The sequence below is a fragment of the Alosa sapidissima genome, chromosome 23 (assembly GCF_018492685.1).
Source record: "Alosa sapidissima isolate fAloSap1 chromosome 23, fAloSap1.pri, whole genome shotgun sequence".
NCBI classification, from domain to species: domain Eukaryota; kingdom Metazoa; phylum Chordata; class Actinopteri; order Clupeiformes; family Clupeidae; genus Alosa; species Alosa sapidissima.
Genome location: NC_055979.1, coordinates 8,049,927 through 8,073,338, shown reverse-complemented (window position 1 = coordinate 8,073,338; position 23,412 = coordinate 8,049,927). Strand labels below are relative to the sequence as shown.

The 23,412-nt window shown below is 41.2% G+C and overlaps 2 protein-coding genes and 1 long non-coding RNA gene across 5 annotated transcripts in view; 1 reads left to right on the top strand and 2 right to left on the bottom strand.

Annotated features, from left to right (window-relative positions):
• Positions 1-785: 785 nt before the first annotated feature.
• On the bottom strand, positions 786-8,191 carry poglut1 (protein O-glucosyltransferase 1). 2 transcript variants are annotated; one of them, XM_042081036.1, is made up of 11 exons: positions 7,910-8,191; positions 7,139-7,241; positions 6,809-6,952; positions 6,392-6,527; positions 5,894-6,015; positions 5,535-5,594; positions 5,077-5,176; positions 4,487-4,545; positions 3,541-3,708; positions 3,062-3,118; positions 786-2,691 (listed from the first exon to the last, which is right to left on the bottom strand). In XM_042081036.1, exons 1-11 carry the CDS (start codon positions 7,983-7,985, stop codon positions 2,535-2,537), a joined length of 1,182 nt encoding a protein of 393 aa, XP_041936970.1. In that variant the 5' UTR covers positions 7,986-8,191; the 3' UTR covers positions 786-2,534. The 2 variants fall into 2 exon arrangements, with proteins under 2 accessions (XP_041936970.1, XP_041936971.1); XM_042081037.1 differs by having other exon boundaries at positions 7,139-7,229.
• A 580-nt stretch (positions 8,192-8,771) lies between these two features.
• Positions 8,772-23,412, top strand: part of LOC121698721 — a 37,457-nt gene continuing 22,816 nt past the window's right edge. Inside the window, exons 1-3 of the long non-coding RNA XR_006026843.1 lie at positions 8,772-8,801; positions 8,902-9,051; positions 9,240-9,276. This is a non-coding gene — a long non-coding RNA (uncharacterized LOC121698721). The remainder of the gene's footprint in view (positions 8,802-8,901; positions 9,052-9,239; positions 9,277-23,412) is intronic.
• On the bottom strand, positions 16,563-21,593 carry LOC121698720. Of its 2 annotated transcripts, XM_042081038.1 has the most exons (4): positions 20,876-21,587; positions 20,647-20,730; positions 17,025-17,096; positions 16,563-16,778 (listed from the first exon to the last, which is right to left on the bottom strand). In XM_042081038.1, the coding sequence occupies exons 1-4, from the start codon at positions 21,336-21,338 to the stop codon at positions 16,681-16,683; spliced, it is 717 nt and encodes a 238-aa protein (XP_041936972.1). In that variant the 5' UTR covers positions 21,339-21,587; the 3' UTR covers positions 16,563-16,680. The 2 variants fall into 2 exon arrangements, with proteins under 2 accessions (XP_041936972.1, XP_041936973.1); XM_042081039.1 differs by lacking the exon at positions 20,647-20,730 and having other exon boundaries at positions 20,876-21,593.

Here is a 23,412-nt window from a genome sequence, read left to right as displayed (position 1 = left end):
GCTCCACCTCCCTTCACCACCACTCTACAACAGGTCAGGTGTACAGTACAGCTTGTGTACTCGTGAAACAGATGAACAAGAAAGCAGCAGGGCCTGGTGGCGTCCCGCCTACAACGCTCATGTACTCATGTACCCCCAGAATTCTTTTTATTCGTTTGATGTGATTTCCTGTATTCTGGTGCATTTTGGGGATGGCCAGTACTAAATTCAATCAGATTCATGGCCTACATCCTGATTTGTTGATATTGAGGCAATGATTCCATGCAAAGGCTTGGGCTTCAGGGCCCCCTGGGCCTGGGCCCGGTAGGCCCGTGCAGTAATCCATCCCTGACTGTACTGAACAGCTACCTCACATCCTCACAGACCTTTTCAATCAGCCCCTGACCTTGTCCGCTGTACCTGTGCACTTCAAGACATCAGGCATCATTCCTGTACCTATTAAGAACAGAAGACCTCCGGCCTGAATCATTACAGACCAGTTGTTAATTCTGTTGCAACTTATGTTGTCATGAAGTGTTGTGTGTTCAATTTCAACACCTGGAACTCTGCAATTGATGGTCTCCAAAGGCTGTGTGCCATTTGTAGATGTAAGCTCTGTGTTGTACAAAATCAGTTCCAACTAATACAGGTGATCACTGGGAAGGTAATCATGTGTCCCTCAATCTCCTCTATTAAATATGATTGAAGTATTTATTTGGCTTGATATTAATTGCAATACTTTGGGGGGGAAAACAACAATAAAAAACAATAATAATCTAAAATAGTAAATAACACGTGCAAAAATATATTAAATGACATGTTTTATTGTACAGAAAAGCACAGTGGTTCTAGAAAATTAATTAATCTCAACCATTGGAAAACCGTTTTAAATAAGAAATAGAAAAATATGCTGCGCTGCACAGTGAGAGTGGAGAAATTAGATTGAACATCTCCCTTCTCTCACTATCTGGCATACACCATGATATTACATCACCAATATACAAATAGAACACGCTTGTGATAACAAACAATTACTACAGTCAAGGCCAGGTGTTGTGTGGCAACGCCTTTAGATGTGTCTTAAATACAGCACGGATAGTACAATAAGGTTGTTCTGAGCGGACATTCAGCACCACAGCGACCTAGTACCAATGTGGTCTATACAGGTCTTTACAAATAGAGAATTCAAATAAGAACGGTGTTATCTGGGAAGCACGTGTGAAACCCCAGGGGCTTCACTAGTGGCAACAGACATGTGACAAGCTTTATGTTAGCAGCACCCACGCCCATGTACACACTGTTGCTGTGTCAAACCAGAGCACATTAAAGTGGTCTCTCATGGCACCTTGAGGGATGAAGAAAAAACGTGTCAGGAAGTTACGGATAGGTGTCTGAAACGCAACTAAACTCTGGTTGTGCCCAACACGTACTACTGCATCAGCACTGTTTGTATGATGAATCTCTGTTATTAAAATAGCCAGAACTGCCCAGAAATACCCAGCTTGTGTACACCCACCTCTCAGGTGCTGGGTGGTTGAATGATCTGATAAAGATATATAATGTCCATTATACACCAACATGATATCACTAATGTCAACTTAAGCACCTTAAGATGTTAAGCAGAATTGTGAATACACACCAAAATGAGGCAGACATTTGACATTTATCAGCAACGCCGTCACATTAATAAAACCAGTGCAGAAAATGGCAGTTAAAGTTGTGCTGCCATCAAAGGTCTCCGCCATTGTGTGAGTTTGGCTGTTGGCCTAAAGGCAAGTAACCGTAAATAAAAACCCATACCAAAGAACAGAAAAGTCTTTAAAAAAAAAGCTTGCAAGTTGAAAGCATAGCATGTATGATACTATTTAAGCAATAGCGAAAATCAGCATCACTTTGTTCATGTACCTTGCGTCTCTGCCACTGACCAGTGTTCGTACAACAATCTCTTTTTGTAGAGAACATGTTTCACATATCCTTGTAGAGAACATGTTTCACATATTCTTGTATTAAGACTTTCTCTAGTTCACTGTTCACAATCGCTAGAACTGTAAAATTCTTTTGTTGCCGGGAGACATTCACTTTCACATCCTGAGGACAACAGAAGCCCTAGTGCAGGCCGTTCTTAGATACCAAGAGCTTCTTCTCAGCAGGAATTCAATCTCAATTATTACAACCTCACAAACTATATGACCTCCTACACATGTAAACAAAAGTCCACTAATGTATTATTTCAATATTTAGCTAAAAGTAGAAGTACTTTTTAAAAAAAAAGGGGGGGGGGGGGGGGGGGGAGTCATACACCAGAAATCAAGAACTTGTGTTGCTTGTACAGTATAGGATGGCTTATTAGATGGGATCAAATGTTTTGACAGCTGTTGGCCTGCGTATAAAATGTGCTCTTTAAAGCTGAGCAAATGATGGCAATTCTGCATAAGCTGCCCTGGTGAAGCACAGAGGAGGAGGAGGAGGATAAAGAGGAGGAAATGGTATATGAGCAACCTAATGGACAAGAGGAGGACGTAGCCTCACGCGTCTTGGAGGTCCGGTCCTCCGGGTCAGAGTTCGCCATGGTCGGGCCTGTGGGTGATCTGATTGTAGTTGGGTCGTCTGGTGGGCCGGTACTGTAGCAGCTGGGCGAACTGGCTGAGCAGATTCTCCCAGTAGCAGGAGACGTCCGCCATCCTTAGGTGATCCAGGATGAAGCGCTCACCCCTAGGGGGAGACATCGAGGAAGAGAGAGAAAGAGAGGGAGATGAGTAGAGTAATTGACCCTTTCAAGAGAGTTCCATTATCAGCATCATAGTTTGCCCCACAAGGCTTCCTTTTTAACATCCCATATGTTATCTTAATGCAGAGGAAGTAGATTGGGGCCCAAATAGAACGTTCAAGCATTGTTTTTGTTTTTATTGTTGAAAGGGTCTATATAAAGACGGCAGAGACCTTCAAGGCATTCTTTTTGATAATGCTTGAAAATATCTGCAATCTTTGAGCAAAGAGTATAGAAGTTACATGTACTTTTATACTCTTTGATTTGAGCTCAGATTTTCTTAAGCAGGTTTTTTTTTTAAACAAAGCATTTTACCTCTTGGCAATGACCTCAGCCACATTGTCATTCTCCTTCACAAACTGCAACAAATCTCTACAGAAGATGGGAGAAAATAACAATTGGAGAGTGCAACTGGCTCAGGAAACATCAGTCAGTGAGATTGTACTGTTCAGGTGGATTCCGTTACACATGTATGGACTGAGGCCTTGTTTTTCCAGCAGGGTGTGTCTTACAATAACTGTGAACTGGTCAACTGTGGACTGTTGTTGACAATTGCATTAGTTTCAGAATTTTTTTTTTTTTTTAAAAAAACCTCCACTACATACAAACTGCGAAGCGGTCATAAAATGCATAAAATGTAATATAGTACACATCTCTGTTCTACCTGTTGTTAAGAACATGTTCAGTGGAATAATCAACTCAGCAGCAACAGCAACAACATCATGACTGAACAGCTCTAACTTGGTGAATGTGAAGTCTTCAGTCACTGAACATGTGCATCCAGTTGGGTTTACCTGGCGTCAGACAGATCCTGCTTGACAGGGATGTAGTGCACCCACGGGCGGATCTGCGGGTAAAAGAACTCCAGCCACTCCTCCCCGACATGGAAAACCAGCGAGCCACACAGGAAGAGGTGCTTTAGCCGGAAGCTGGCAGCCACGCCACGGAAATTAAAGAGATATCTGCAGAACAAAGACCGAATTCACCTACTGCGCACGATATAGGCCGGTTTCCTGTGCAGAGATTAGGCCCTAGTAGGCGTGTAACGCTACACAAAAATCACGGTTCGGTGTGTACCTCGGTTTTTAGGTCACGGTTCGGTTAATTTTCAGTGCAGTAAGCCTGTAGGTATCGCTAACCTTAGATTCACTGAGATTGCTGAGGCTCAACCGGAATAGTATTTTGAAAAGATGTCAAATGTTTTTTTGACATTAATTGACTAAACGGTCTTATGGTCCGCCACTGAATATATTTGTGTGGGAACTAGAATTTGAAACATGGTCGGCAAACAAAAAAGCCTACTGTTGATTACTGTTAAATACTGCATTTGATGCATTCGGGACAAATCTATGTTGAACCTAACGTCCTGTACGAATATGTGTAACTTTACACCCCTAGGTCTATAAGAGAACTTCAATGAAGATCTTCATTGAGAAAGAGCTTTTAGTCGAGGACTAATCCCATGGACAGGGTACTCACCTGGGCAAAGTATAATTCCTCCTACATAAGAGATAATGGCCGCCAAGGTATCCTGATACATAGACCTAATGAACGCAGTTTTCTCCTTCAAATTTATTCCATATATCGGGATACCTTGAAGGCCATTATCCAGCTAATACCTCAGTTGACCCTCATGTATGTAGGCAACAGGCATGCATGTATCAACAAAACATGGGAGATCTGTTGCTATCAGAAGTCCATTGAGCTTTCTTTTTAAGTTGAACAGACAGGAAGTCTTACTTGTATTCACAATGGTCAACTAGGGAAATCTCTTTAGCAGGTGGTCTCCCGAGAGTATCCTGTGTAAGAACAGACCAAACATTGTTTATTTTGTTGAGTGATGAAAGGATCTTTTACACTTCATCGTACACTCTGTTCACCTCCCTCCACATTTACTGGCATCAAGTTGAGTAAAAGGCATAAAGAAAGGGCACCTTTTGGCAATATATCTTAGTGTCACAATGAAAACAGTATGGAAAAATCCAACCTTGAAGAGAAACACATTTATTTTGAAAAAAAAAAAACCAATATATCATAAAGAAATAAATATATATTTTTAACAAACAGCTTAATACGATTATAACTTCAATTGCTTATAAGGCTTTCTAGACTTGCCAGTAATTGTGGCAGAATAAATTCATAAAATCACAAATTCACAAGTTTGGATTTTTCCTCATTGTTTTCATTGTAACACTAAGTTATATTGCCAAAACATTATTTTTTATACCACTTAGTCAACATTTTCTGAGGTGCCAAAAAATGTGGAGGGTGCTGTGTACGAACTACAAAAATATGCATAGAAATGGAGCAAAGGCCAACCCTCTACTAACCTTCTCTGACTTCCAGGCCTGGTTCTTGGTGTACTCGGCATCCACAAGCTCTGGCTGCCCCCTGGAGAGCAGGATCAGAGGGTCCCGCTCAGCGCTGGTTCTGGAGGTGGGGGGTGGAGGATTGGTTTAACTTAGTGAAAACACTCAGCACGCTTGGCTACTTTACTCACTGTACTTAACACCAGGCTTGTGCAAAATCCCAGAATTGAATTGAAACTGGCTCTTAAATTCCAATTCAATTCTTGAATTTCACTTGCATTTCAATTGAGGTAGCAAACAGGAAGCAGAATTGCAATTCGAATTTTGCACAACCCTGCTTTACACAGGGTCATCTTAACCTGCAAACGAGCCATAGGCAAGCGATTGCAGTGATGTTTTAACTGCTCTTCTAGAGTGTTAGGAGGACAGATGGAAAAAACAGGGCACTGTAAAGCTAGTGACTTCAGACTCAGTCTAACCTTGAGCCTCTGAAGAATCCCTTAGAGCGTTTCTTTTTCCATGGCCACTGTGCTGCTGATCTGAGGAGCACAAAACAACAATGTGTTATGAACCAAACAGAGGAAATACGAGACTAAACTCTGGTTACAAGAGGTTTCTCAAGGACTCCAATGTATTTCCAATCTATCCATTAGAATTGTCCCACTTTGTGCTGGGAATTTTACATTTGATAAACTGCAGATTTCTGACATTTGTAGGGGGAAAAATGAAACTACTTACACCACATGCATACTACTCATTCTAAGAAAGGGTGTTCTTATCCAGTTCCACATACAAGCTAATCGTGACAATATTTTGCATAACATCACTGTAGTCTTACTTCTGCAGGTCATCCCTCATGAGGTCCCATCGGCCTAGTCCAGTGGGGTAGATGGGCCAGACCGCAGGGCCTCCTTCCCAGAAGGTCCAGGCAGGGTACATGATGTCCTGGTAGTCTGGTGTCTGGCAAGGGCCCAACAAACAGAGCAGGATTAGTCAACGTCTTCAGAAAAACAACATTCAGAAAACACATCACCACTCTCCCTTTCACCTGGGGAAGGGTGTGGGGGTGTTTAAACCCCATACTACTCTAAATATTTGATAGTGTTAACTTCTTTCTGTGTACAATTTGGTGTGTGTGTGTGTGTTTGTGTGGCATTAGCAAAGGCATGCCATTATAGTATGGGGCGATTTCCTGTACATGGATTAAGCATTCTTGGACCAGAAGTGTTAATCACTAGATACAGAGTGCTCTTAATATCAATGCTAACACAATCAGTCACACACAACACACAATAAGTCAGATAAAAAAACAAAAAACAGTCTCAGCTGTGCTGACCTTGCTGAAGGACAACACAGGGAGGGCAGGCTGGGCCCAGTGGGGCACCTGCGGGTAGTCTCGCACATTGATCACCATCTCCATGTCAGGGAGCCTGTCAATCACCTGCAGAATGAAGTGCTCCACTCCACTGCATCTAGAATGAGAATGAGAAGTAATCTTTACAGTAAATAAAATCAATTAAAAGATTATCTCACACAAAGACACTTGTGTATCTATGGACTCTCCAGCACCATATGCTTTACACAGGAGTGACCACTTAATCCAATTTATTCTAAATGCCCTTTCATTGGATTGCCAAGAATTTCTTCAGTCAGTGGCAGAACCAGTACACCACAGACAACCAGCATCAGTAACATGTTACAGACAGTCCAGAAAACAACACACTCTCTCACACACACACACACACACACACACCTGGCAGGGAACATGCAATTATGTTCTCTGTACAGCTTGTGGTTGATGATCTGGTAGTGCGTACCAACTCCTCGACGGACTGTCTCCATCATAAGAGACTCTGACACTCCAGGGCGAAATGGCTTGAGATCTGCCTTTAGGACTCTGTCATTCACATACACAGAGATACAGGACATTACCAGAGATATGTAAAAAGCAACTTACACCGAAAGTCAAAGGTACATGGTCATGCTTGGTGAGAAATCAATCTTGGCTTATAGCCTAATGCTGTGCTAGACTACAACTGCATTTACTAAAATATCAATATAGTGTTGAAAAGTTTTGAAATACCCAAGGTAGCAGCTGCAGTTGTGTTGACTGCATGGCTTGTAGTTTCGTACAGCTTCCTCTAATTGGTCCAGTTGCTTCTTCCATCGCTTGCCTGCAAACGAGACTATTTGTCATATATATTCAAGACCTTGACTGACGTTCGTTTTATCTGCTAGTTGTATTGTTAATTATGAAATTTGCTCTCTGAAGGGGGAAAAAAACAAAAATAAGTGACAATTAAGTTCTGAAATCCGCATCAAGTGAAGTCAATGCCCCGTCTAGTGCTGAACCTTTGGACGTGGTAGAGAGCTCTCAAAAACTATTCGTAAGGAAACAATTAAATTAAACATTTAAAACCAGAAAAGTGCGCGTGCTAACTTACCCCGTGGGTTTAAACGGGATATCTCTGCAACCATGCAGAACTATTGAAAACTTTGTGTATTCACTGCTAGCAAGGCAGCTACGCACAGTTTATCAAAACGCTGATAAGTTACCATCGCATCGTTTATTGAAAAAAGCTCGTCGGTGTAGCGTCTCCTCGTAATACTAAGTAAACCCGTAAACCGTGCGGTTAACATTGCATTAAAGGGAAGAGATTACCAATAAACTCAGCTCAGTAGTTGAAAGGACCACCAGCAAGCGTTAGCTGGCTGTTAGCCTGCCGCTAACCTATCGATACTAGTGATGAATGAAAAATCGTTTACACCAAGACATAACAGCTCATGTGTTATACTCCTGCACGCACATGACCATTCGACGAGCAAGCATGTTTGGTTTTCAAGACATTCTCACCTTTGTCAGCCAAACTTCTCTGAACTCCACACAGCAGAAAGCTGACAGTGAGTAGGATCAGCAACCTCGGCTCCATTTCTTGTTGATCGAATAGTCGGGTCTGGAAGAATGTAACGTAGTCATTCGTCACTGTCGGTCATCTTCTAATCAAGCCTTTTCTAAGTCTGACTCACTGATGTGATCATAAGGCAAAGCCCTGACGAGCCAAATCGACAGGCCTCACTGTCTGGAACCCTGAGTGAACTTGCTTTGCCGTTATTGTGACAAACAGCATTCAATTAGTTTCAGTGCACTTCTTTGATATGCCGACAATCAGCGGACCACTAGCGCCCTCAAGTGTTAAAAGTTATATTTCTCTATCCGCACGGAGAGGAAATAATTGGAATTACATTTAAAATAGGTCAGATAAGAACAAAAACAGCTTAGTATTTGATACACCTCGTTCTTCTCAAGTTCTATGCTTTTTTCTGGCGTAATGCCAATATTTCAGTTAATATAGCCTAGACTTGGTAAACCACTTGCTATAGGCTATTTACTCATTACATTTTATAGACTATGGTAGCCTATAGCCTACACCTTGCTTCAGTGATCCTTAGGCTATAATATAGGCCTACAATGGTATGTTGACGTTAAGCCAATATGTGGTTGGCAGATACAGTGTTATCATAGGCATAGTGGTGAGGAGGTACAATGACGTATACTATAGCTGTAGATTTTAAGATAGTCGGTAGTACTATAGCTATATCAAGGTTATTACTATGGTTGTTGCAAAAAGTGGCAATATCCAGCAGTTGGCAACAGATAGCAGCATGTTTGAATAAGGAATCTTGTCCTCCAGGAAATAATGGAGGATGCAGCTGCACAGGAGGAGAGAAGCAGCACAAAAATGATGGTCAGATTTCTTGAATCCTTCTATTATCTGCATCCCAACTTTACAACACAGCTGTTCTTATAATAAGACAATAACATTTATTATGGATCTGTTATGTTAGCTCCTCCATCTGCAGTTCAGACAACCTCCACAAAGCCCACAGCAGCAGTGGCAACAGAGGGAGTCCGTCAGCACATCCTCTCCACCTCCAGGATCCAGATGGAGATGTTGCCTTTGTATGACTAGCCTACATTATGGATCTCAGTGCGGAGTATGTTGCTCTCCTTTTTCTTCACCATATTAACTTCCCTTTGGCATGTTCCATTTTAGATAGCCATAGCCAATAGGCATTATTCATTTATTTATCAATATTATACATTATTAGATCATGGTTTACCAGGTGTTTCACAGCCATCGTAGCACATTTAATAATCAATTAATTTTTGTTTATTTCTGAAGGTAATGGAACTAATTTGCTGAAGCTATGAACAACCATGTAAGTCTACTTGGTCTTAATTGTGTTTTTTCTTGTTCTGACATCCGGTGTTACAGTGTAAAGTTGACATCTAATGATTTCTCCTCATTCAAAACAGCTGACAAAGTTGCAGTTTCTCACAGTGTGCTTAAATGTAGCAAAACATTACTTTGTTTACTGAAGATCATCATCCCAAGCCTGGCCAGAAGGTCAGAAGAAGACCCAAACTTGTTCACCCCATCAGAGGAGGGCCATGGCCATGTCAACATAATTGGAACCACATAATTGTGGCTACTGTATGTTGGTTGCTTGGGTAATCATATTGGTTGCTATGAAGGTGCCAGGTAGTAATTGAATGGATGTTGATAGATGGTATAAAAATACATAAAAGAAGTGTCATTAAGGAGACCTATGCAACTATGTATGAACAAAGTTTGTACTTTAAATGGTTCAAGCTGAATTAAACGCACAAATTTAGTTAGAATAATAATAATAATAAGAAGCTTAGGGATAACAGTACAGTGCATGCATGTACTGAAATTAGTTAATTTTAAAACTGTCTACTCCATCAGAGATACTGCCATTTTATTACACTATAATATCATCTGTCATATTCAGTTTACTCAAAAATGCCTGTGCCGGGCCTTGCCCACATAGTGTGTGTCTGATCACACTTTTACTACTTGCTTTGGCACTCATCCCATGGCCATGTGGTTACATTAGGACCAGGATATATTGAATCTCGGACTGTTGAACTTGTAGGTATTGTTATACAGTAGGCTAATTCCCAAATACTATGCTCTTCTGAAGATCCAAAACTTCCCTGCAGTCAACATCGTCACCTCAGGTTGACATCGCAAAGGAACAGATACTGCAGAGACTTCAGAAGAGTCTAACACAATTGAATGAAGCCGGCTTGACTCCAGATTCCGAATAATGTATAGATGCCATTGTTACCAAAGTCACACATGGGATAAATTCAACCCTGGCAGAGACCATACATGGGCCAGACTCTCCAAGCTCATCAAAATGTGCAGTTTCAGTTGAAAAAATCAAAAGCATTGAGCTCATGAAAAAAAACATTTCTGTAAAGTTGAAAACATATATGGCTCAACGATTCAAACCCACTTCTTGCCTTCTGGAAAAGAGAGCAAACAGTTCCATATTGATCTCAGCCACTGCAGAGCAGAGGCGGACAGAGTACACAGCTTCATTACTTGAGTAAAAATACAGATACCCTTTGCTAAATATTACTCAAGTACAAGTAAAAGTACAACAGTCAGATGTCTACTTAAGTAAAAGTACTGAAGTACTTGTTTTTAAAAGTACTTGAGTATCAAGAGTACAAGAGTAGCCTACATTTTCTAAATATTGCATTACTACTGCCACAGTGCTTACATTTATGTACAGAAACGTCTTGAAAGAGTTATGAAAAATGTTAATGTTAAAGGAAAATTCCGGTATTTAGCACTTTGAGTCCCTTTTCTGGTTTGTTTTGGATGAACTAGAGTGGTGGACACAGAAATTTTGATGATTGGTCCTGTCTCGACTTTTCTGACTCGTTTTGAATTGCCTTTGACTAGTCAGAGTGGCTGCCTACAGGCATGCTCAAACATGTCCTAAAAATACCCTTAACATTCGTTTTCAAAACTGTGCAACTCACCGAGTGGTTCTTTAATACTTTGGAGAATGTAAAAGGAATTGAAAGTAAAATCAAGTCATTTTCATCTTTTTACCATGTTGCCAGGGATGGGCAGTATTTCTAATACATGTATATAAAATATGTGTTTCAAATACAAAATACTATTTTGTAATTGAAACACTTGAAGTGAAAACTATAATTAACTTGTTCAGAAAATTGAAATAGTCTGGCGAGGTGGGGCCACAGGTTGGCATATTCCCAGGATGTACCTGCTGCGTCTTCATCCATTGTTTCGTCTATGGTTTCGTCTCTTATCTAAATCTGACTATGGAGTTGACTTTGGCGGAAAGCTGAAGGTGATTGCTGATAGGTTGTCCCAATCAGTGGCGCCTACACTATCCAATCACGTTTGAGAGGGAAACAACAAATTGAGGGTTTCCGAGATTTTTTCTTTTTTCCTTTTTTTATAAGAAGTAACGGGTACTCACGGTTATGGATAGAAATGTAGTGGAGTAAAGAGTACAATATTTTCCTTTCAAATGTACTTGAGTAAAGTCATGAGTACTCCCCAAAATCATACTCGAGTAAAGTACAGATCCCTCAAAATTGTACTCAAGTACTGTACTCAAGTAAATGTACTCCGTTACTGTCCGGCTCTGCTGCAGAGGCAATGACAACCATCATACAACAAATGGAGACATGTTTGGATGGAGGTGAAAATACTCATCCTGCAAAGAAACTGCTAAGAAATATAAAGACAGCTGTCAAAAAGCATTTCTGACAGGGTTATTACTCCTCTTGATATTGATGAACCTGGTGAACTCAAAGGTTGTGAGGAAGAAGAGCCTGACCATAATCCAGATGAGGTTTCAAGCAGGACATTGGAAAGGCTCTCCAGTGAAGAATTCCATAAAAAGGCAAAGAAGGCTATCAGCGATGTTCTCACTGAAAAAGTGAACGTTGTTCATTCCACATGTTCAATGGGTCCTTATTCTTCTAACACACTTTTTTTTTAAGAGTAACACCGATATGGATGGGAAGGATATCTCCCTACAGGTTCTTCACAGCCTGTTGACTTTGTTGGCTCCATGATTGTCAACACATTTGTGGAGGAGATTAAGTCAATGATTGAATCCACTGAGTGTCCAGCAGAATCTGTTATTAATGAGGAAAATACATTCTGGTGAGTCCTCTGTAGTACAGAATACTCCAAAGTATCAGATTCTTGAAGCTGCAAAAGGACTTTACAACAAAGTCCACCTGAAAGTAAAAGAATTCTTCAAGAACCTAGTGATTCTGTGGAGCAAGTCAACTGCTGATGATGAAAAAATACAAGTGGAGGCATGGCGGCGATGAATGTTTTTTTTGCTCTTCACTTAACGCCCTCGTCAGTGCAACCAACACTAAAAGTGAGCAGCTACAGGTCCATACCAGGCCACTGCTTAGTGACAGCACACAGTGTGGTCTTGGGAGAATTGAATTTGTCCGAACCACAGCTTGAAGATAAACAACTGGTAAAGGAACCCATGGAAGACCAAAATACCATCAGTGAGTGTGAGCATGCCCATCTGAAAGACCACAACATCCATTCATTCATTGATCTAAAAGGCACCACCAAAGACATCATGAACAAGATTTTGACAGTATACAAAGAAGAAGTGATAGGTGAAAATGCATTGTGTGAAACATCACCTGCTGTCTCAACCCATGACAGTAGTGTAATACCCTTAGCTTGAAGCCTCTTTTGCCTCCGTCGAGTTACCTATTCAGACACTTGGCATTGACGATGAGTTTTCATCAAGTAAGCTTATCAAAATCTGAGGATGAGTTTCAGATTTAAAACCACAAATCATGAGTCATTTTTTACGGCGCTCGAGCACATTGAGAAGGACATACAACTTTCAGATAACATCTCTCAAACAACCATAGAAGGCACTGGTGTGACTGCCTGGTCCAGCACTTACAAAACCTTCCACAACCTAAGTATAAGACTGAAACATTTATTCCCCAAGTGCCACATGATGCAGTCCAAAGCTAAAGACAAAAACAATAGCTGTGCTGGAAAAGCCTTTGCTAAGGTCCTTGTTCTTATTCAGGAGGAACTGGCACAGTCAGTGGATTTGGATAATTCAAAGGACCTCCAAATGATGAGAAGTAAGGATGAGCATGCAGAAGGAATGAAAGGGCAACAAAGTCCGAGTTCCTCCTCATCAACTGCTTCAAAGGGCAAACTATCAGTATCAAGGTCTGATGTCTTAATTGGTGCAGTCCCCTGGCCCAGTGAGGTACCATCTGAAGCACTTGGTGTGCAACATGTTTACATCAACATAGATGATATGACTGATAAGGGATCCTATCCTACCTCTCGCCAAACAATTGTTGGTGTTGTGAGCACCATGTACAGAGCTGGATGTGGAGAATGGAGAATGTTCTACCTCCCCGACTCAGGATCTTACCTCACTGGGTGAAAGGCTGGAGAGACTGCTGTCCAATGAGCGTCTTACTGCATTCGCTCAAAATCGTATTAAACAGGTGCATCATCTTTTCCTCTTAGACCAGAAAAGAATGGCTGTCAAAAAGTCTGCCTCAGTCTCAGTACTTTTGAACATAGGACAGAGTGACAGTTTATCAAAAACAGATAACATCAGAGAGTTTATTCAGATATATGCTGAGGGGACAGTGAAGAATGTGTTCCTGCCTTGCTTCAACATTCCGGCATCTTGGAACATTGATGTGGGAAGATTCTTACCACAAGCTTCATCCTCAGTTTCATGTCCAAGTTTTCTCCATTCCGTGTCTGAAATCATACCCCAGGTGCTTTAAGATCTCCCCCACAAGTACTGCAGAGTACAATACAGGCACTCACAGCAGTCACAGTCAGGGATGTTATGAACATGCTGCCCCAAGCAGGTTATTTGGAGGAACAAGCAGTCCAGGAACCACTACTTGACAGTGAGTGTGTTTTCAGCAGACCTTCTTTAGGTGTCTCCAAAGTGTGTTCAGTAAGCCAGGATATTGGTATAGATTCCATGCACTGATCCCTTACTGAACCCAATGGAATCCATCTCTGATGAGCTTCACCAGCCTGGTGACTGTTTTGATCCTTTGCTTGCTCTCAAAGTTGAATAAACAACAGCCACTGTCTGATGACATGTTAGACACCTCCAGAGTGCTCATCGACAGAGTCATCTCTGAAACTGAGACTGCCAAGGGTCTTTCAAATGGTACAGCATGTCCAGAAGGTGTGAAGATTCGAAAGGTCTTCAGAGCCATTTACAGCGATAAGCAGAGGGTCGTTCTTTTGAGAAGGTGAGATTACTGCCATATGAAGTCATTACAACCTGTGTTCAGTTTACATCAGAGGAAAAGAGGCAACGTCTTCAATTCCTACCGAAAATGTCCAAGATCAAGGCCTTTTTTGATATCAAGCTGAAGGTAAAATATCTTCAAAAATGGCATTAACATAATATTATAGTTTTTGTAAAAAATATTACAGATAAAATAGTAATATTGCTAAAAGATTATTCTAATTTTGTTATGTTATTCTCCAATACAAACATTTACCACGCGAGCAATAATATGAGTTGTTTGGAATATTGAACCAACTTGTATGGAAATCCAAACAGTTCTACAGTAGTAGTAGATCTAGCCTAGTCTAGAGGAATACGCTAGCCCGGTCCTACCAGACTCTCGTACATTTTATAATGTACAGAGACTTTGGCCATTTTTCATTGCCAAGCGTTAACTTCCTTGAAGGCGAGTACTCTGTTGAAGTTTAAAACTATTAGATCTGCCCAGAGCCACTCTGGATCTGCCATAACCAATCACTAACGTTTGGTTGTGACGTATGTCTGGCTCAAACTAGCGCACAACCTTAACGCCATCGTTCTCAGCCACTCCCTCTGTTCACTGATTGGACCTGCAGATTTTTGTAGGAGAAAACCCGCGAATATGCCGCAGACCCATGGTGCATTCAGAGCACCTCGGAATGACAAGGACCGCCCCCATGGCAACTTTGTTTTTCCGACAGCAAGTGTTTATGTGCTTTGCCATCGGAATGTGTGACAAACACGGATGCAACAACAAAGGTTAAAACATACACTCAGTAATCCTAAACAAACAACTGTATTTGCTTAAAATATAGTGTAAGATGCTTGTGAAAGAAAGATATGCAGCTTTCAAGTGACAAAAACGGCAAATTCCCAAGTTCACATTAAAACTGTTGGACATGAAAGGCCACATGGACTACAAACAAACTACAACGTGACGACAAAAGTGATGACGAGCCCCTAACTGGGCAACTCTGTTAGCAAAATCTAGCCCCAGTTTCCGACCTCTGACTCACACATTAAGTGACGTGAATGACGCGGAATGATGTTTTCACTCTGAGAAAGGTTTTTCCGAAGCCCATGAACGCTAAGCCAGACAACGTACTGAAGGGAAAATTGAGCAGAAGTACGTAGGAGGGCGGAGCCAGGCTAGTGTTAAGATGTCCTTAGTCCTTAGTTGCTACCTAGCTAGCGAGCATCACTAGCAGTTCCCATTCACTTTTAGTTTACTGTGCTATCTAGCTAATCTTAGCTAAACTTGGTAACTAGACAATCTTTTCGGCTCTGAATCTTTTAGCGCTGCATCTCGCGCACACGCAGAACATACGCTTGGGGTAGCTTTGGTATGTTCCAAGGCATTTTTTTGACTGATCCGGGGAAATAAAAGCCGACTGATCAGTTCGACTGCTTTTCTGCCAACGATCGGCTGTCAGCTTGGTGTATCACGGCCCTTAAGATGCCCTGTGCTTGCCAAGAGTCAACATTCTGGAGCATTTCCCCTTCATTCTAAATTCCATATAAATTCAAATACTTTGTGTCTGTTCATGGGTATGTAAACTGATCTGTAGGCTGTGAAGCAGGGATCACCTTTCTGGAGAGTTTATTAACAGATGCTGCCATGCCTATCACATGCCTCTTTCTTTCTTTCTTTCTTTCTTTCTGACTTCTCTCTCTCTGTCTCTCTCTCACACACACACACACACACACACACCAGGCCCGGATCTAGACTGCTCAGATAGGGGGGGCAAATTTAATTTTTGAGTGGGCGCAATGAATGGACCATTCTGGAGTCTAGAAAAATATTTGTGCATAGTGCATAACAATATGTGGACGCAATTAATTAGCCTATGTTTTTTGTCATTAGTTAAAATAAATAAATAGAAAATTGACATGTATGTATTTAAAATGTATGTACTGATATAAATAGTTTACATTAGAATTTCAGCCCAAAGTTGGAGACCATGTAGAACGCTGCAATTTCAAAACCGCACTCCACAGCTTATTGTACAGATGCATGCTTCATATCCGGTAAGGTCTGCTGTTTATTTTGATATATGGCTTGCCAAGGGTTTGTGAGATATTCATCATCATCACCACTAATATCACTGGAAAGCCCTGGTTCCGCTCGTTCACATGATATGCGTGGGATATACTGTATGTGTGACGAGTACTCCGCGAGCAATACAACCGAGAAGGAGGGGTGTGAATTTGGACGCAATTTCAGTCAGTCTGCCACATATTACGTGACCCCCCCCCCCCCCCCAGCCCCATTCTAGATCCAGCCATGACACACACACACACACACACACACACACACACAAAGACTGTTTTATCCATTAAAGTATGTCAAATATTTATTTAATTTAGAATTTTAATGAAATATAATGTCATGTAGTTTAGTCAGAGGGCAGCTGAGCAGTTGAGTGGTAGTAGATGTAGCCAGTTGCTTGGCTGTCAGTAGAAGGCCATGGTGTATGGACGACTGTCCTGCTCCCCACTCATTAGGTGGTCAAGGGCCCATTCAGATGGGACCAGGAAACTGAAAGGACCAGCTGTGACAACAACAATACTCAAGTCAACATTCAACATTAACTCACTTTGTCAATTTACACAATTTAAGCATATTTAATAACAATCGTAGATGACCAAAGAACCTCATTGGAGATTTCATTTGAAAATAAGCATTTAGTCTAGTCTTAAACCATATATGGGAAAATGACCATATCAATGGTAACCACTGTAAGTTATCATCATGATTTTACTTAAAACTTAGCTAACAGCTAAAAACCTTTACTTACAGTACATGATGGCCACTCTATCTTGTCCAGTCAGGTCCCGGCGACACAGCTGGCGATGGATCAGACCCAAGCCTGTTAGAAAAGGTTTGAAACAGGTTAAGAGTGGGCATAACTGATCAGTTTATGGTCAATTCCATAGGTTCTCAACCTCTTTGGGGTTAAGGCCCACTGACTGATTATGATGAATTACTGATAATGGTGAATGTCACACACATCATTATAGACTATTACCAGGGGCGTTCATTCTCTTATGCCCATGTTTTCTATACATACAATGTCCATGAGCTGAGCACAAACTAAAGGCAAGTTATGGCATTATTCACAGATTAGGAAAGGTGATTTTAATTTGCTGCTCGACAAGGGAAAAGGGTGCTAAAGTTATGAGAGCACTCTAAATTGGTCAATAGACTTGATTTTTTTGTTGTTGTTGCTATAGCAGGCAGATAGAAAGTTGTGATATCTAGCAGTTGCAACATATCCTAACAACTGTGCTTACAGATGGAAACTATGGTGAGCTTAGAAAGCATTGTGATATGAATGGTAGCCTACAAAAGACCAGATGTTTAGTTATGAATCTGACTAACTGTCCATAAATGTTAACCACTATAAGGTATCACTACGATTGTAGACACAATAATTCCTCCATGTCTGTGACCTCACTTGCTGGTTCTGATAATAATTATTATGACTGCCGCTAGACTTTTACGGAAAAATTTTGTTTCGTCCCCGGGGGCCACTCCCCCCCCCCCGTGCTGGGCCCCCTGAACCGCAAAAAAAGCAGTTTTTCCTAAATAACTATCTGAACCGTGGCGCTGAGGATGAAGAATCTTTTATGGTATGTTGGTCTCAAGGGCCCACATCAACCTGGCCCATAATAACTCATTTGTGATTTGCACCCCCCCCCCGGTAAAAAATGAAAATGCAATATCATTCTGCTTTAATCGCCCCTATCTTCAGTTAAGATGTTCAGAACTGCACCAAATGTTATGTGTATGATTGACCTGGCATTCTCTGGGGGTATGCCAAGTTTCGTAGAATTTCATCTACATTTAGTGACTGTACACTCATTGGCCTGTAAATGGCGGTGCACACATAGGTACGCACATACTATCGGTATTAGAACGGCCGATACATAATTACAAATTCAGTAGGATTAAAAGAAAGCCAAATATTCATCATCATCATCATCATGGCTGCATTTCCAGTATTGGCGATAAGTAGTCGTTTGTCCACTAGATGGCGCATCGTTGCAGTGAGACGTAATTTTGTTGGAAGTTAAAAGTGGGTTGGAAAAACAATGGACGTAAACTACAAGGACTGTAGTTTACCGCAGAGAACGTATAATAAGGATAGGACAATGTTCACATGAAATGTAATTCCCATTTCTTCTTGAAGCCGAAATAAATCTGAGAATGTTTATTGGACATGCTTGGTTTTTACTGCAGGTACGTTAATCTTATAATATCAATAAGGACCTAGGTAGCCTACAATAATGTTACCGTTAGCGTTGGTTGAGTGATGGAGGCCAATTTGATTGCATTTGTAGAAAACTATAAATGCGGTTATACCAAGCAAATTGATAGCAGCACCGTAATTGTATCTTTCGACTGTCATTTGTTGCACATGCTACAATAATCATTCTGTGCAATGGAAGATTTACCAACGTTACACCAGTCTGATAGCCTACAGATCCTTGATTACTAGCAAGATAGAGCAACGTAATTCGTTACTATGGGAGCAAAACGGGACAGTTCCGGTCTGCATAAGTGGGAGTGTCACCTTACCTTAGTTAAGAGGCTAGCTAGCATGCTAACAACCGGACAGTAACTGGCAGCAGCATGGTCTGATATTAAGTTATTTTATTACAAATCCGAACGCTAAAAAATTACACTTGAAATGATCCCAAACACTTACAGATTATGACAACATTTTCCAAAAAACCCTCAAATCCAGAAAGACATAATGACCAATTTATTGGTAAAATTCCACAAGTCTCCATTGACATTAGTGCAGCGAGGGTTTACTCTGGTCTGCATAAAGGGGGATTTCCCCCCCTCCCCCTTGCAATAATCGAACGCGGAAATTGTCGAACGTTTGCGCCTCTCGCTCCGCTTTAACCCTCTCTGTTTGCCTATAGCCTACATGCATGAGACTGAGACGCCTGTTTATTTGTTTGAAGTGCGTGCAGGGTGTGAGAGGGGAATCGATGTGCTTTGATTCCAGTTTGGTAATTGTAGTCTGTGAGATTAAAAAGCACGTGTGTGTGAAGTATCCAAACAACGACACCTTAATTTCATTATGGCTGCTTTAGCGACACACCTTAAGCTACTGTGTAGTGGGTCCCATTTAGAAGTGGCTACTTCATTCGCGCTTTTCTTGACTCATGGAGCTGCGTGAATTTTATTACAACTTTTCGCACGATATGGCAGTTTAAGTCCGCTTGATACTGTAAGGCGTAACCATACAACAATATCAATATCGGCCACCTATGGACTAAGCTGGGTGAACGAACCCAGCCTGATCTGCCCGCTATTTATTTTTTGATTCCTTAAAAGACTGAGCTTGGTCTGGTGAAAGCCAAGCCATGGACCTCAGTTACACAATGCAAGGGAACATGAATCAGCCTATATTTGCACGAACAACAACGGACAACAGCTCTTCAACTTTGGCCCGTTAAAATGTGTATGAACAGTCTAGCGACGCATTTCATCAAGGCCCATTTGGACATGTCAGTTATTTGGCACCACTGGTTAGATGTAAAACAGCATTTCGTTTCAGACTACTGTTACTTAATTTGTGCATTGACAATAAAGTATCACATGAACTAAAGATGACTAAAATCGTATGCAGAAGAAGAAACATTCACAAAAAATCCATCTATCCAAAAATTACCTTGGTTTTTGATAGCTGTTGAAAACGGCATGGAACTGACAGAGATGTTTTTGTTTATTAATAAATAAATAAATAAAAATATAACATTATGCTGATACCTTTTGCTTTTCCCAAATACAATGTAGCCTACAGGTGTAAGTGACCTTTCATCAAAACAGTTGCAATGGATGAACTGTGATGAACTGCCCTACTTGTGATTGTTTAGAGATTTTAAAGGTTTTATAACAATGCTACAACTTCTTTGGCTATTCTACAATCTATTCACCTTTTCAGCGCCAGTAGGCTACTTTCTGTGCAGCCGCACACACACACACACACAGGCATGCCAAACAAGCATACACAAAAGTTTCAAGAGTGGGGGATGGAGTAAAAGATGGAGACAAATTGATTAGTGTGATTTATTTTTGCGGAAAGGATGTACAGGACTGAGCAGCGATCATATTTTGTACCGCTATGCGGTACATCTAGTTATTATTACTATTCTCCTTATTATATTTCACCAACATTCTAATCTGTTCCCTGTTCAATTTTAAATATTATGTTGTTTTGTATTTATGTGTCGCTTTGGACATAGGCGTCTGCCAAATCCATAACCATAACCATAACATAGATTGACCCTACTCGTACACTTTGGAGATCTCCATTGAAAATTAGCCTTTAGTCCAAAACAACTACCAAGTAGGCCTAGCCACTATAATTGTACTTGCTATAACTAAAATATTTTACTTACAGTGCATGATGGGCATGTCGCTAAGGACAGGACCATCTTGTCTGGTCATCTCCCTCCACATCTGGGCATTAGCTACAACCCAACCTGTTAGGAAAGGTTTGAATGAGTTTATCTGTAGCCAGGAATTATCAGTGTTATTCTATTATATCATCTGTTATTCACATAAAAGTATACTGCGGGTTTTAGCTAGCCAAAGGTATAGCATAAGCTGTGTTATTTGTGTTCTTACTTGCTGGTTCATCAGCCAGAAGATCCAGTTCAGCTGGCTGAAGAACTTCTCCAGGCTGAGTGATGTCGATGTTAGCCACCTCACTTGCTAATTCAGCAGGTTTGAGATCCTCTCTAGCCTGAGTGTTCTCGGTGTTTGGATCACTTGCTGGTTCAGCAGGCTGGAGATCCTCTCTGGTCTGGAGAACCCAGCGTGGCTTGCGCCTCTCTTGAAAAGCCCGCACAGATGTACCTTTAGCCACATGGTTTGGCTTGCTCAGTTTGATGTTCAGCCCAGTTGTCAGTTGCTTCTTTAGTTTTCTTCTCTTGATCTTGGCCATGGCAGAGTTGTGACAGATCCGGTAGTTCTTGGTCCTCTGTCGTTTTCTCTTTGGTCTTAGCCGGTTTCGGATGGTGTTCAAGAGGGCTCTCATGGCTCCCATGAAGCAACCACTCTCTCCTCTCACCTCGCCTCTCACTTCCATCTTCAGCCAATGTAGTGGAATAGAAAATATACTCTTCCTTTGTCCTTGGCAGGATTACCAATATCAAACAGTTAAAACAGGTGAATCAGTGAATAATTTGTAAAATCTCCAGGAGCAAGCTCTCTCTCAGTGTTATCTCTGGTGTAGCCAGGTCCAACTGATTCAGTATTCTACCTCAGTATTCTACTTTGCACAGTTAGAATGTTCAGAAGATTCCAAATGATGATGCCCCAAAGCATTCTAGAACTCAACTTGTAATGATTTAAATCCACTGATACTCCATGTTAGATCAGTGGTCAAGTCAAGTGATCTAAAGGCCAATTCACACCAGACCAAAATTAGCCCAGTCAAGTCAATTTATTTATATAGCAAGGGAGGGGGGCACCAGAGGGAGACTGGAGAGGGGGCCGCACAGGAGATTCTAATTTGGTCTAGGTCTATATTACTTTTGTATTGCTTTTGCATATTAACATGCTTTAGACATATTTTATTTGTTATTTATACTAGTAGCCTATTGTGATGATTTTTCACGACCCAGATTTTTTGGTGCCCCCCCCAGGCACTTGGTGCCCTACGCGCAGTGCGTGATGTGCATGTGCGGAGCGTCGGCACTGCAAATGTAACACAACAGGGTTGACCCAAAGTGCTTAACTTGCTCTTGGGTGCTCCTTGTTGGTGCCCCCCACCCAATCCCAATCCTCCCCCACCTTTTTTATGCAGCCCTTGCCACTTAATCTACTAAACCCCTCTTCTACTGCACTTTTTACCCCCCCTGCACAAATAGGCTGACACCAGACATAATTTCACTGCATTTCTTACTTCCAGTAACTATATGCATGTGACAATAAACTTCCTTGTATCCTTGTATCCTTAAATAAGGAAATAAATAATAATACAGCACACAATGGCTGAATGAGAAAAAATGACAAAAATAATAAATAAAGCAGTGGTAATAGTAGTATATATACTATGTACTACTAAAAGGGAAAAAATGGGCTTTTAAATTAGTTTTAATCTAGGGCTGGACTTGATATGGGAAGGGAGACTATTCCAGAGCCAGGGTGCAGCCACGGAGAAGGCCTGGTCACCTTTGGTTTTAAGGCTGGAGGGGGGAACAGAACAGCCTGTTAGCACGCAGACTTTCTCATGCATGGGAGTCATGGAAGTTGTGCTACCATATGTTTAGCCAGCACAATGCAGAGAAATTAACATTACTATTCTTACAGCTCCTGATAAATTATTTGTATGCACACTTAAGCCTTCAAGCCACTAGTCCCACTGTAGCCTATGGGGAAGGATTGTGAATAAAATAGTGTAGATGACGGGAGAGTAAGCTGTGGCAGGGGAGGACCAGACATTAAGGGACATTTTTTGGATAATAAATAATGATCACAACTGATAATTGTTTTTTCCAAGATAACGTTGTCTCTCTCTCTCTCTCTCATTCAAATACATTGTGTTCACTGCCAAAATAAACGAAATCGGGCAAAAATATGGCGGTGCTCTGGCATCTACTGTAAGAATAGATTTCACCATGAAACTTGAATGACTAGCCACTGTTTCTCATCAATTGTATAAAGCCCGCCCGCACGATTTGATTGGTCGCCTAGTTTTCATACGGGGATAGAAGCTTTTCAATGGAGCAAGTCCAGACTGAATTTCTCTCAAATTGTGTGGGTGGTGTTAAATTTGGGCTGACTTCCAAGCTAAGTAAAGGAATCCCTTATCAATGTGATTGGTTAAGCTGGACCAAGCCTGCATGCTGCAATTAGAAACATTTCCAAATTGAGCAATGCGAAATGAAGCAAATGGGTCAGGGCAGGGATAGATTAGTGAACGATACTGGGCCCTGAAGCCCAAGCCTCTGCATGAAGTTGCTACTATTTTTTCCACCCCTGGTATCTGAATGGGGCCAGTGTGATAATCATGCTTTGTAATTGGCAAGATGCCTTGAATCTGTTGATTGTTATTTGTCCATGTCTTTCCATAAAACTCGCCAGAAGTCATCAGCTAAGGGGTTATTTTTCATAATTGTCAAAAATTTTTAACAATGTGCTCAGGGGCCCAGTGGCTC

Bases quoted from the DNA above. Each gene is read 5' to 3' on its own strand.
- poglut1 (XM_042081036.1), bottom strand. From the start codon at position 7,985: ATGGAGCCGAGGTTGCTGATCCTACTCACTGTCAGCTTTCTGCTGTGT. The intron at 6,016-6,391 runs GTCAGCACAGCT...GGCCCTTGCCAG, and splicing joins CTGTGTTGTCCTTCAGCAAG to ACACCAGACTACCAGGACAT. The intron at 3,119-3,540 runs GTAAACCCAACT...CATCTTCTGTAG, and splicing joins CAGGATCTGTCTGACGCCAG to AGATTTGTTGCAGTTTGTGA.
- LOC121698720 (XM_042081038.1), bottom strand. From the start codon at position 21,338: ATGGAAGTGAGAGGCGAGGTGAGAGGAGAGAGTGGTTGCTTCATGGGA. The intron at 20,731-20,875 runs GTAAGAACACAA...CTTTCCTAACAG, and splicing joins TCTGGCTGATGAACCAGCAA to GTTGGGTTGTAGCTAATGCC. The intron at 16,779-17,024 runs GTAAGTAAAGGT...TTGTTGTCACAG, and splicing joins TAGAGTGGCCATCATGTACT to CTGGTCCTTTCAGTTTCCTG.